Raw genomic sequence first — 13,921 nt, forward strand, 5'->3', positions numbered from 1 at the left:
TGCCCAACCACGAAAAACGAGGCGATTTCGTGACGGCACCACGAATCTTACAGTTGATTTTTTTTTTGCGAGACTGAGCTCGTCTGCAACCATAACTCCATGTTGCCATAACAACCATACTGTAACTCCATGTTGCGGCGCTGGCTCAGCTGGCTAAGGCGCTGGACTGATACACGCAGGTTCGATTCGGCCCGATTTCCCAACCCTATCCCATCTCTCTCTCCCAAATTATTTCTGTTCACCTCTTCAGCTCTCCGACTGCAATAAAGGCAAAATGCCAAAAAATACCGTAATTTTCCCCCTCCACTTTGTTTTCCATCTAGATGGACTACAAAGTATTATGATGTAAACTGGAAAGAGTCCTCACTCCAAGTCACACGGTATTAATCATCTACTAATAATTTGTATTCACTTTTTGATACATTTGACAGTTCTATGCTGTGTGAACCAACAGGTTTGTGAGCAGCCGTTGGCTACAGCTACTGTAGCCTCTATATGAAGATACAATGTAGCAACAAGGACATAACAACAGCAACAGGCGTCGGTGGAACAAACATGAACATATCTTACCTCATTGAACACACACAGTCATGTTATTTAATAAATATATGTCCAAGTACCGTGGGGAATACAGTATAGCCGGGGAAAACTCTTTACTCCTTTGTTTTAGTGTGCCTCCAGACAAATGCACACATGGATCCTTTGAGGAGAGACGGGCAACAATTCCTCAAAGAATGAATGTGTTATATTATTAAAGTGATATTATAATGTTATTGAAGTCTGTTGTTTTTCTGTACTTTCATTCAGGCAGTCACCTTGTGTTTGATGGGCAGAACTTGAACAGAGGAGAGCCACTAACAGAGTGAAATGGAGGTTGTTTGTCAACAGCTATATGCACCCGAGAGGAGCAAAGGGGTTAAGTCAAACTCATTATCAATTAAAGACAAAGACAAAGGCTTATAAAAAATATACTGTGGACGTAGCCTTGACAAAACATGCAGTAATGCAATTATGCAATGAAATTCCTCACCTGAAACACGTGACATTTTTCAGGCTGTGAATTAAAATTGTAATTACAAATATTCTGACAGCAATTGTCAATGACCAACCCCCCTCCCCCTCTACCCCCTCGTGTGTGCCATATTATCGACAATATTACTTATAGCATTATTGATATATTCCCCAGAAGGCATTTGGTCAATCAACCAAGATCAATCAATCCTGTAGGACCCCACACTCCATTCACTTTTTCTGTGACCTTTTTCTTTCCTCTGACAAATGCTTGTTATTACTACCCATGAACCTGCTGCTGAAAGCAGGCTACAGCAGGGGTTCTTCACTGGAATAGTCTTGGGGCCCATAATTTTCCACAAACATTATGTTGTGCGCCAATTTTTGTGATGCTGTTGGTCGGAAACGGAACAACTTCTAATCAATTCTATTTATGACAAAATGGGCAGCCGTGGCCTAGTGGTTAGAGAGTTGGTCTTTCAATCTAAGGGTTGCAGGTTCGAATCCCCCCTGACCTCTCCCTACATCTCCATCCATGGCTGAAGTGCCCTTGAGCAAGGCACCTAACCCCACATTGCTCTAGGGACTGTAACCAATAACCTGAAAAATAACAACTGTAAGTCCCTTTGAATAAATGAAAGCGTCAGCTATGTAATGTAAAAATATAACCATGCATTTGATGGCATACTGTACATATACAGTATGTTTCGCATCAGCATTTGCATTTGATGCTGACATAGGGCCTACAACATGTCTACCAACTAGTGGAGAGGAGTATTGACAATGTTTCACCCTCTCGACATTTATCCAGTACTGCTGCATCTAGTCTCAATTCTGGGAATGGCAATAAAGAAGGGGAATTAAAACATTTTTACACCACAGATGACTTTGTTCCGGGCCTGACCAAAGCTTTCAGTGTAGGGTTGTCCTATCGGATCGGATGGATCGGATCGGCTGCCGATATTGGCAAAAAATGCAGATCGGTATCGGATCGGCATGCACGGAAAAATCCGATCCAGAATTCCGATCCATTTTCCTGTTTTGTGTTTATTAATATCTGAAAAAACAGGTCAGTTTCTCATTAAAAACCATTGTGTATTACTCAAATTCACCTATAATTCAGTTGGCTAGTTGTTACTAAAAGTAAAAACCCTTTTCAACATGACTGTGACAACAAAGTAAGTAGGCTAAATAACTTTCAACTTAAATACTCCGATAGGCCGGTATCGGTATTGGCCGGTATCGGAATCGGATCGGAAGTGCAAAAACCTGTATCGGGATCTCTATTTCAGTGGCCCTGTGCTCGTGCCTTCTCATGTACGTACCAAGGTCTCAGTCCTTCTCTGTAGAATGGATACATCCATTCTGCTACTTTCGCCTACATGAATGTAAAATTCCATTGTTCAAATCATAACCAAACTTTCTGCATTAATGTAGGCTATGCCTCCTTGTGACTGGATATATTTAAACCTCTCCGCTCTGCTCTCTTGGTTTCCAGATATTCTGCAGCTGACCTTCATCCATTTCCCCCCTCGGCATCTGAATGGAGAGAGAGAGAGAGAGAGAGAGAGAGAGAGAGAGAGAGAGAGAGAGAGAGAGAGAGAGAGAGAGAGAGAGGAGCTCCAATCTCATTTCGTCCTTCATGTCCGTTTTCCCTTGGAGACTCGTCTGTGATTCCCCTAGGCCAGTGGCTCTGTACAATGTTGGCTTTGTCCGCAAATCTATACTGAGCTGAGTCTAGTTTTTTAAGCCCAAAAGAGGATCCAGGTAGACTAGAATAGAGGACATGCCATATTTGATCAAATAACATATCATCACAAGGCAGCTTGTTCAAAGTAATATTTCCCTCAAAACATTTTGAGGATAAAAATAACAAATTCATGAGCACATATGGTCGACTTCATCAGCCAGCATGTTTTTTTCTTCTTCTAAGCGTTCCATTTGGCATAATCTGATAGTCTGCCTGACATTTAGTTTACCTGACGGTGTGTGTGTGTGTGTGTGTGTGAGAGAGAGAGAGAGAGAGAGAGAGGGAGGGAGGGAGGAGGGTGGCAGAGAGACAGAGAGAGGGGAGGAGAGAGAGAGAGAAGTAGAGAGAGCCCTCTGTAGGCTGTGTGGTGTACTCCTCCGACAAATTACACAAAACAACCACACCACACCACAGTCCATCATTGACTTCATGGAATAACCGACAGCGGAGGCACAACCACAAGTTCCATGTTCCACGGCACGCTCCAGGAACAACGCTTCCGAGCTCGCTCACAGAGAAAAATGTTCAGAGCAAACTGGACATAACCGTGAGGTGCTATGCGCACGCAGCGCGTTGTTTTGCATTATTGTTGGATAATTCGGGACCTGGGTTATTGAACTTCCTTTGAACTTCTGCCGTATCGGACTAATTCTCACAACGTGACTTCGGAATGGAGGGAAATGCAGAGGTGAGAAAATGAACGTGCATCTCACTAAAGGCATCGACACGTTCTTCAACCACGCAGACATTACAAGCAGGACTGGCTGCGGTGTCAGGTGCGGAAATGCTCCCGTTAGTTTGGTGTGTGCATGTTGCAGCCGGGGCGAGGGAGATAAAAAGCCCTTGGTTAGCTGCCATTGGACCGGACAGTGACTGGGGTTGACGGATGTTTGTCCGCGGAAATATGTTTTGGCGAAGCGAGATCAATATTACTTTGACGCTGGCCACAAGAGTAGGTGCCAGCCTCCATATTCTTTCACCAAGCGTCAAGGAGAACCTGTCTGTCGATTCTAATGGACATACTAACAGCCAATCCAATACCATGATATACGTTATCTCCCCTCGACATCAGTGACCTGTCGCACTACACCTTGATGGATTATTTACTAAGGAGGACTTTGAGTATTATTATTTTTTTTTTTTTACATGATCGAGTCAATTTATTCATTACCTGCCGTAGCTCATTTTGATATCGGATCGGAGTTGAACGAGACAGGATGCTGTATCCAGATGTCAGCCTGACAGATGCGGTGGATGGTGCTTAGTGCCTCCGCCAGACTTTCGTGCTTTCCCGACCTGGATTAACTCTTCTGTTGGCGGCAATTTCCACGCATTCACCACCGGCAGGCACAGACACATGCTTCTTATACAGGATATTCCACCTCACTCGCTGCCAGTGGCGAACCAGAGAACACGATGTTAAAATGATTCATACTCATGTCTATCACCCACACTGTATGAAAATGCTAAAAGCTGCACATGTCACTGAGGCTCCATGCCTTTCAACTGTAGCCAATGCAAGTATATACTTCAAATGTTTTACATGGATGGAAATACTTGAACTGAATATACTCTCTCAAGTACTTTTAGAGAGATATATTGGGATTATTAAGGACTAAACTTTTTTTGGGGGACATTGTCATGGCTGAAAGGTGCTTTAAAAGCTTAACATTTTTTCTTTGCTTAATCATCACCGGAGGTGCTTTTTCTGGCATTTTCAATGCGTCCGACAAAGATTTTTTCAGAGACTTTAATAATAATAATGGTCAGTCCAAAGTCACCGCAGGTGGTGGTGGTGGTGGTGGTGGTGCAGGTGAGAGAGCGCCGCCAGATCTGCGCCGGCTCCAGGCCGCGACCACCACCACCACCCACCCGCACCCCAACCTCTACTTCACCCAGGCGGACCTGCCCCTGATGAGGCAGCGGGCGGCCACCACACACGGCCACATCTTCCGTGTGATCCGCTCCGCCGTGCTCACCATGCTCTCCAGCCCTCAGCTCTACATGCCGCCGGCCCGGCACGACCAGTTCGCCAGCAAGTGGAACGAGATCCACGGCAACAACCTGCCGCCGCTGGCGCTGTACTGCCTGCTGTCCCCGGAGGACGCGCCCGCCCTGCAGTTCCTGCTGCGCTTCATGGACCACATGGCGGCGTACCCGGACTGGCTGGTGACCAGCGCGCCCAACGACGAGGTGCCCGCCGCCCACTCGCTCACCGGCTTCGCCACCGCCTTCGACTTCATCCACGCCCACCTGGACCCGCGCAGGCGCGAGCTGTACGGCAAGAAGATCCGCGCTGAGACCAAGGAGCTGTACGAGACGTCCAAGTACAGGGGCTGGGGGAAGCAGTTCCTCCAGAACCACCAGACCACGAATATACTCGCCGTCCTCACGGGGGCTGTGGTGGTGGGCACGCCCGACGACCCAGAGAGCATGGTGTGGAAACAGGTGGCGGTGAACTACATGGAGAAGACCATGTTTTTACTCAATCACGTGGTGGACGGCTCGTTGGACGAAGGGGTGGCGTACGGCAGCTACACGGCCAAGTCGATCACGCAGTACGTGTTCCTGGCCCAGCGTCACTTCAACATCGACAACACGCAGAACAACTGGCTGCGGAACCACTTCTGGTTCTACTACGCCACCCTGCTGCCGGGTTTCCAGAGGACCGTGGGCATCGCCGATTCCAACTACAACTGGTTCTACGGGCCCGAGAGCCAGCTGGTGTTCCTGGACTCGTTCGTGATGAAGAACGGCACGGGCAACTGGCTCGCTCAGCAGATCAGGAAGCACAGGCCCAGGGACGGGCCCATGGGGCAGTCCACCGCACAGAGATGGACCACGCTGCACACAGAGTACATCTGGTACAACGCTCTGCTCACACCCCAGCCCCCGCACGGCTACGGCGCCCCTAAAATGCACATCTTCTCCAACTGGGGGGTCGTGACCTACGGAGCCGGCCTGCCCAACAATCAAGGCAACACGTTTGTCTCCTTCAAGTCCGGCAAGATGGGAGGCAGGGCCGTGTACGACATCGTCCACGCCGGTCCTTACACCTGGCTGGACGGCTGGAACAGCTTCAACCCGGGCCACGAGCACCCCGACCAGAACTCGTTCACCTTCGCCCCGAACGGTCAGGTGTTTGTGTCGGAGGCGCTGTACGGCCCCAAGTACAGCTACCTGAACAACGTGCTGGTGTTCAGCCCCTCGCCCACCAGCCAGTGCAATGCACCCTGGGAAGGTCAGCTGGGGGAGTGCGGCAAGTGGCTGCGGTGGACGGACGAGGGGGTGGGGGAGAGCGCGGGCGAGGTGGTGGCGGCCTCCTCCCACCACGACATGATGTTTGTGAGCGGAGAGTCAGCGCAGGCCTACTCCCCCGCCATGCGCCTGAAAAGTGTGTACAGGTCCCTGGTGCTGCTCAACTCCCAGACTCTGTTAGTGGTCGACCATGTGGAGAAGCGCGAAGACTCCCCCGTCAACACCGTCAGCGCTTTCTTTCACAACCTCGACATCGACTTCAAATACGTCCCGCTACACCGCTACATGGACAGGTACAGCGGGGCGCTAATGGATGTGTGGGATGCCCATTATAAAATGTTCTGGGTTGACAGCCAGGGACACAGCCCGGACACACGCATTCAGGAGGCAGAGCAGGCGGCCGAGTTTAAAAAAAGATGGACGCAGTTCATTAACGTCACCTTCCCCGTGCAGAAGACAATAAGCAGGATGGCCTACGTGATGCACGGGCCCTACGTCAAGGTCTCCGGCTGCCGCTTCCTGGACGGCGGCGTCAGCAAAAACGGCGTGCGCCTCTCCGTCGTCATTAACAACACAGAGAAAATCGTCTCCATAGCGACCAACCACAGGGACATCGGGGCGCGGACCGCCTACCTGGGCTTCGGCGGCTTCGCCAAAGTCGAGGACCTGAATCAGGTCACGCGTTTCGGCCTGGGCACCCAGCTCGTGCCCAAGCAGACCTCGGTGGACAGCCAGCTCTTCCACTTCGGCTTCACGGTGAACGTGATAGCCGGCGTGGTGCTCTGCGCGGCCATCGGCTTTTTGACTCTGTTCAGGAAGTTCTATTTATGTTTTAGCAAGCTGATGCGCTACGCTCTGCTCTCCGTCCTCATCCTTTGGATCTTTGAACTGCTGTTCGTGTCCAACACCTGCGACCAGCTGCTGTGTGGGGTGAAGTGGAAAGGTAGCCTACCAGGACCTTTGTGTGTGTGTGTGTTGGTGTGTGTGATGGTGTTTGGGTGTGGGTGTGTGTGTTGGTGTTTGGGTGTGGGTGAGTGTGTGTGTGTGTGTTTGTGTGTGTCTGTGTGAGTGTGTGTGTGAGAGAGAGAGAGAGAGAGCATGTGTAAATTTAAGACTGATGGTGGTACTCAAGAGTGTGCTATACTTATACTTTTACTGTACAGTGTTTTGTATATGAGTGTTGCACCGATACCATTTTTTGGCCACGATACCGATACCCGATACCTGGCTGTGCAGTATCGGCCGATACCGATACCATACCGATACCACCCTATCAGAAATGTGTATATATATATGAAGGGCTGCAGTGCATACTACTTGGATGTAAAATCATTGCATGGCTTTGTCAGGCTGCTGTCTACCTTTGTGAAACAGGAAAAAGACTAATACAAAGTGAATCCAGCAAAACTTTTTATACTTTTTTAATACCTCTATGAAATTTCAATTTCAAGGCTGTTTAAGTGTCATACCAGCATCTGTAAATGGTATCGGTGGCCTATTTGTTGGTACTCGCCGATAATGATACCACCATTTTAGTGCCGATCCACCGATCCACAGATACTGGTATCGGTATCGGTGCAACACTAATTTAGCTGACAGACACCTTAATTTCCTCGGGGATGAATAAACGTACTCTACTCTACTCCAGGTGCGGCCACCAGCGCTGAGGTCGTGAGCAGACACCCGAGCAGCATGTATGAGCCACATGTGCTGCGCTTTCCCTTGCCGACCGTCGTCATAACGACCCTGCCCGGCTCGGGCTCGGACATCCTGAAGCACCTGTTCTACAACAACACGGACTTCGTCTACCTGCACGTGCCCACCGAACACCTGGACATCCCCGAGACGGAGTTCGAGTTTGACTCTCTGGTGGACGCGTGCGAGTGGTCACGAGCGGACGCACAGCAGGTAAGGGTGTAAATCAGTATTTCTCAAAGTGGGGCGTAAGCCCCCCTGGGGGGGCGCGGAGGCATCTCAGGGGGGGCGTGTGACATCTGATTTTGGGTTTTTTCCCCCCCAAGGAGATTGTTTCCTGTCTCGCCAATAAATCAATAAGTTTAAAGCCCTCACCAAAATTATATTATTAATTGTCATGAATTTGAATAATATAGGAAATGAACACACATCTGCATTCGACTGCAGTCCCTCTTTGTTTAATCTCCACCAGTCACCTTTCCTTTGATTCTGCACAGCGATCGCAAAATTAATCTGCACGAGTAATGCTGTTGCTTGGGGTAGGGGGGGCTCGGAAGTATTCAGACCCTCTGAAGGGGGGAATGATGGAAAAAGTTTGAGAACCACTGGTGTAAATAATAATTGATGTGTATGGATGCATCGATCAAATCGTATCGTATCGTGGGGCATTCTTCAGTATCAAAAAACATCTAATCACTGGCCCCTGCCCAATGCCCTAGCTGTTAATTGTGCAACATAATAGAAGTGAAAAAATAATTGAAAAAAACAAAACAAATTGAATCGAAGCGTACCGTATCGTGGGGCATTCTTAAGTATCATAAATAATCAAGTTAAATGACTGAGAACGATTGAAAGTACAGGTGAAAGGTAATACTCAGAGTATAGCAGTGCACATTTTGCCTCCATGCTAGCAGTTAACATTGAGTCCTATGAGACCAGCAGGCGGCTAACTCTATTAACTGCAAGCTTAGAACTGCTAGCGTAAAATTTGCACTGCCATACTCAGAGAACGGAGAGGTGCAAAATGAGCTTATTTACAAAAATGGGACAGTATCACTTTAAGAAATCTACCTACATCGAATGGTATCGTCATGGAGGCTGTGATTTGCACCCCTACTGCAGGGCAAGTACAAGATCATCCAGGGCTGGCTGCACTCGCTGGTCCACGACACACACCTGCACCTGCAGAACATCCCCTTGCACGAGACCGCGCGGCCCAAGCTCTCCGCCCGCTCGGGCTCGGGCTCGACGTTGGCACGGGACCGCCGGAGACGCGCGCGCCGGAGAGAGCTGGCGGCGGACGTCAAGGGGAAGATGCGTGGCAGCGTGGAGCGGGACGTGGAGTACGTGCGCGAGCTGCGGCGGCACGTCGTCGAGTACCCCAACGCCCGCGTGGTGCTGAACCTCCGCAGCGGCAGCTGGACGCTGAAGCTGCCGTTCATCCAGGAGGTGGTGGGCCCCTCGCTGAAGGCCATCTACGTGGTGCGGGACCCGCGCTCCTGGATCTACCTGATGCTGTACAACAGCAAGCCCAGCCTGTACGCCCTCAAGAACGTCCCGCAGCACCTGGCGCTGATGTTCAAGGAGGACGTCAACAGGAACAGGTGCCCGGCGTTCACGCAGGAGTTCCGCCCGCTGTGGCGGCTGCTCTCGCGCTCGGAGACCAACCCCGTGCTGCTGCTGGCACACCTGTGGCTGGCGCACACCTCCGCCGTGCTGCGGGTCAGCGGCGCCCTGCCCGAGGCCTCCTACCTGCAGGTGAGGTTCGAGGACGTGGTGAACTTCCCCCAGGACGCGGCCCAGAGGATACACGGCTTCCTGGGCGTGCCCGTGACGCCCGCCGCGCTGAACCAGCTCATGTTCACCACCTCCACCAACCTGTACAACCTGATGTACGAGGGGGACATATCGCCGGCCAACATCAACATGTGGAGGCAGAGCATGCCCCGCAAGGAGGTCAGGCTCATCGAGGATACCTGTGGCCTCTTGATGAAGAGGCTGGGATACTCCAGGTACACCAGTTGAGGAAAAAAACAAACAGACAAACAAACAAACAATTGCTGCGGGCCAGCGAGTTATAATATAATAGAGCTCATTACAGTGATGGTCAAAATGGGTTCTTCAGTTACAATATTGGGCCACATATTCCAAATGCCCTTCCTTGTTCAGTGTTGCCAGATTTGTCTGACCAAATCCGCCCAAAAGGTTCTCAAAAACCGCCAAAATGCGCTAAATTTCGCCCAAACTCAACAAATTACATTGACCTCTATGGGCCCAAAACGGCTGAAAAAAACGCCAAATGGCCAATTTTTCCTGTTTTTACCTGCCGACGCTCATCCCAATTAGCCCAATTGGGCGGGCACCCGCCCAATCTGGCAACACTGTCCTTGTTTTACCTGTCCTATTCAACCAGGTGATCATTCAACCAGCCAACCACCTGACTGAAGCCAAGTCATTTGGAATATGTGGCACTGGATTGTGACTAATGAATCAATTTTGCCCATCCCTGGTGGTCATACAAATGAATAATAGTGATGCCTATTTATTTAGTTTGTGACTTGTTTCATGTTGTATTTTTGCACTGATGATGGTAAGAAGAGACGTGTGTGTTTACATAAACTGGAGGAGCAAAAAGGGAATATTAAAGGTAGCCAGCTACAGGTGGTGTGGATATTTTTTTCTTAAGAGATATCTGTACGTATAATCATGATGTTTTTTTTTTCTTTTTTGTTGGTAAATAGATATTAACTTTTATATTGAATTGAGATTATATGATATACTTTTACTGTTATTCTGTTACACGGTAAAGAAGTGATGTTGAGTTGCAACTGTTTCTTTGGGGTGTGATAGTTACATATAACTTAGTTGCCTCTGAGAATTTATATCTATCTATAAACATGATATATTATTTTGTAATTGCCATAGCTATCTCTGTTATTATGACCGTCTTTTAAGTTGCCACAAACATGCGTATGTTGTGTCACGTTGTCACATTACGGTGTGTTTTTTTTTAAAACTTGCAGTAACTTTAACAATGGGAGGTTGCTCATACTGAAACTGTTGCTGCACAGTAAAAAGTGCAGTGTTCAACGCTTAGAGTCAATTTAACACTTGAGTACACCAGAGTACTCTCTAAGTCAGGGGTGAGGAACCTTTTTCATTCGTAGGGCCACTTCAAATTTCTCAAAAAATCCAGCAGGGGTGCATTTCTCAAAAGAGAAGTTGTTAGCCTGTTACCAACTTCGGTAGTTGCCAATGGGAAAATGCATTGAAAACAACAAAGTAGCTAAGTGAAAGTGAAAGTGAAAGCCCATTGGGAAACTCCAACTCCCATTGTCATTGTGACTCAGCACTCCACAGCACACAAGTGAACACTGCACACTGCACACAACGAAATTGCATTTATGCCTCACCCGTGAAAGGGGGCAGCCCTCAGTGGCGCCCCATGGGGAGCAGTGCGGTGGGACGGTACCATGCTCAGGGTACCTCAGTCATGGAGGAGGATGGGGGAGAGCACTGGTATATTACTCCCCCCACCAACCTGGCGGGTCGGGAGTCGAACCAGCAACCTCTGGGATGCAAGTCTGACGCCCTAACCGCTCACCCATGACTGCCCAGCTAATGTAGTAAGCAACTTTGGTTTTGAGAAATTCACCCCAGGGTTTTTCGCCCTGCATTTTAGGCCTTTATTTGAGGCGCCCTCCTTTACAACAGTGCCCACCTTCACTAGGTCCTCTGAAATTTTAATTTGTTCCACACTTCAGGTGATGATACACGAGGCAACATTTTGAATAACTTTGCTGAGCAACGGCATTACTGGCTCCTAATTTCCCAATAAAACCACCGAGGAAATTTGTCTACTTCTGATCCAATTTTTCCCTATAAAAGTGTTGCAGTGATGAACTGTCCAAGTAAAGTCTTACAATAAGGTTGCCCAAACGTGTTTCTCAAAAAGTCGTCAGATGTATCATCACCCTTAGAATTCAATGAACTCTTGGGCCCAGAGTACCCTCTAACTTAAGTCAGGGGTGGGGAACCTATGTCTCGAGGGCCGTTTGTGGCCTTCGAGGCCGTTTTATCCGGCCCACAACATAATTGTAATGTTATGCAGCATCACGTGAAATATGACATACAGTATTTTGTAAAGGAATATTAGAAATGGCATTTGCCATACAATTAAGCTATATTCAGGGGTCCTAGAGAAGGTGGGGTCTGTTCTAAAGGTGGCTGCCTTCAATATTAGCCTGCAGTAAAGTGCAGGGTGAAATCCTGGTCTGTGTTCATGGTAGGGCCCATGGAGGATTTTTACGGCCCTTGGAGCAATTTGAAGTGGCCCTTCGAATGAAAAAGGTTCCCCACCCCTGCACTAAGTGTTGAATGAAATGCACACCACATTTTTTACTGTGTTGGAGCCGTCGGTGTGGTACTCCAGATGATTGTGACGACTGTCAGTAAAAATTTGCACTCTGCTGTAGAGATTGCTGGGTTTATGTATGCTGCGGATACTCTCGTGTGTGTGTGTGTGTGTGTGTGTGCATGTGTGTGTGTGCGTGTGCGTGTGCATGTGTGTGTGTTCAGTGATGTTCTTAAGCCAGAGACAGGAGATGAGAAGGAGCAGCAAAACTATAATTGACTTGAAAGCTTAAGCTTAGTCTGCATTGTGTAAAATCAAAGGGTTTTCAGCTGTTGGCTCTTGAAGGGACAAACAGAGAAAACAAGTTAAGCCCTAACTAGAATACTTGTAATACGATGACTGTACACATGCAAGCCCCAAAGGTCCAGGCTTCAGTTTCAGAAGAATCTGTTGTTTTTTTTGTTCACTTTTAATCCGTCTGTGAGTACTGTAAATTCATGCTCTCTCACTCTCTCTCTCTCTCTCTCTCTCTCTCTCTCTCTCTCTCTCTCTCTCTCTCTCTCTCTCTCTCTCTCTCGCTCTCGCTCTCGCTCTCTCTCTCACACACACACACAGGGCCACTGACATATTTTGCTGGGCCCAGGACAAAGTCATTTGAAAGGGCCCCCTACCCAATACATACAATGTAATGGGGACACAGTTATGGGCCCCCTATCTACCTGGGCCCGGGACAACATACCCCTTTGTCCCCCCGTTTCGACAGGCCTGCACACACACACACACACACACACACACACACACACACACACACACACACACACACACACACACACACACACACACACACACACACAGCTTCTACATACAGTGCACACTTCTCTGAAGCAGTTGAAGAGAGTAGCCGGTTGGACAGTAATTTCCACTTCCCCCATGCCACTCCATGTGCTCCATACAGTACAGTAACGCACCCAGTGTTGCCAGGTTGGGCTGTTTCCCGCCCAATTGGGCTGCTTAGGATGGCCGTGTGCGGGGAAAAATGGCATTTAGCAGAAAAACCCACCCATTTTTTCCCATAGAAATCAATAGAATTGGGCGGGAATTTGTGCTTCCAGTGTTTTGAGCATTATTTGGGCTGGAAATCATCAGACTCATCTGGCAACCCTGAACGCACCTCTCTGCAGCAGTTGCTGAGTGTAGTTGATAGTAATTCACAGTATATTTAGCAGTGTTTTAATTTAACACTGACAGGTTTGAATTCAACACTGCTAGTGTTGGTCTGGTCCTACTCGCTAGAGCAGGGGTGTGAAACTCAAATCCTCTGAGGGCCGAAATAAAAATCTGGACTGCTGTGGGCTGAACTAAAATTGTTCATGCACGCACTTAATACTCAAAGTCAAAGTTCATTCCAAACAGATCTGGTGGTTAAAATGTGCCTGTCTGTTGCATGAGGGTGAGGTGTTACAGAGGCCCTATCACCATGTGACACACTGGATTTCATGTTCAAGTCATGTTATAGGCTATTAGTGGTGCATTTGGGCCATCTGTGACACACATTTAAATTGACTTCACGGGCCAAATAAAATGGCCCCGCGGGCCAGATTTGGTCCCCTGGCCTGAGTTTGACATCCCTGCTCTAGAGGGTTAGATCAACATTCTGCAAGCTCACTGTGTGTGTGCGTGTGCGTGTGTGCGTGTGCGTGTGTGTGTACCCTTCTCTGGGAGTGTTTCAGCGTGTAGTCAGTCGGTAAAGACACGTGCCCATGTCGCCACACCAGGGATGGAAATAAGCACCTGTCCACCTGCCAATGACGGGTAAATTTCAGTGGTCACTGGTAAATTTTTCAACCCACCAG

The 13,921-nt window shown here is 48.6% G+C and overlaps 1 protein-coding gene across 1 annotated transcript; it reads left to right on the top strand.

Annotated features, from left to right (window-relative positions):
* The first annotated feature begins 3,206 nt into the window (after window positions 1-3,206).
* On the top strand, window positions 3,207-10,962 carry LOC134455391 (dermatan-sulfate epimerase-like protein). The gene is made up of 3 exons (XM_063206410.1): window positions 3,207-6,962; window positions 7,668-7,927; window positions 8,837-10,962. The coding sequence occupies exons 1-3, from the start codon at window positions 4,403-4,405 to the stop codon at window positions 9,737-9,739; spliced, it is 3,723 nt and encodes a 1,240-aa protein (XP_063062480.1). The 5' UTR covers window positions 3,207-4,402; the 3' UTR covers window positions 9,740-10,962.
* Window positions 10,963-13,921: the final 2,959 nt, after the last annotated feature.

This window comes from Engraulis encrasicolus, chromosome 9 (assembly GCF_034702125.1).
Source record: "Engraulis encrasicolus isolate BLACKSEA-1 chromosome 9, IST_EnEncr_1.0, whole genome shotgun sequence".
NCBI classification, from domain to species: Eukaryota; Metazoa; Chordata; class Actinopteri; order Clupeiformes; family Engraulidae; genus Engraulis; species Engraulis encrasicolus.

What these genes read in the sequence shown, in the direction of transcription:
- LOC134455391 (XM_063206410.1), top strand. Translation starts at nt 4,403, where the DNA reads ATGGCTGAAAGGTGCTTTAAAAGCTTAACATTTTTTCTTTGCTTAATC. An exon ending in GTGTGGGGTGAAGTGGAAAG is followed by an intron (nt 6,963 to 7,667) that starts GTAGCCTACCAG and finishes ACTCTACTCCAG; the next exon opens with GTGCGGCCACCAGCGCTGAG. An exon ending in CACGAGCGGACGCACAGCAG is followed by an intron (nt 7,928 to 8,836) that starts GTAAGGGTGTAA and finishes CCCCTACTGCAG; the next exon opens with GGCAAGTACAAGATCATCCA.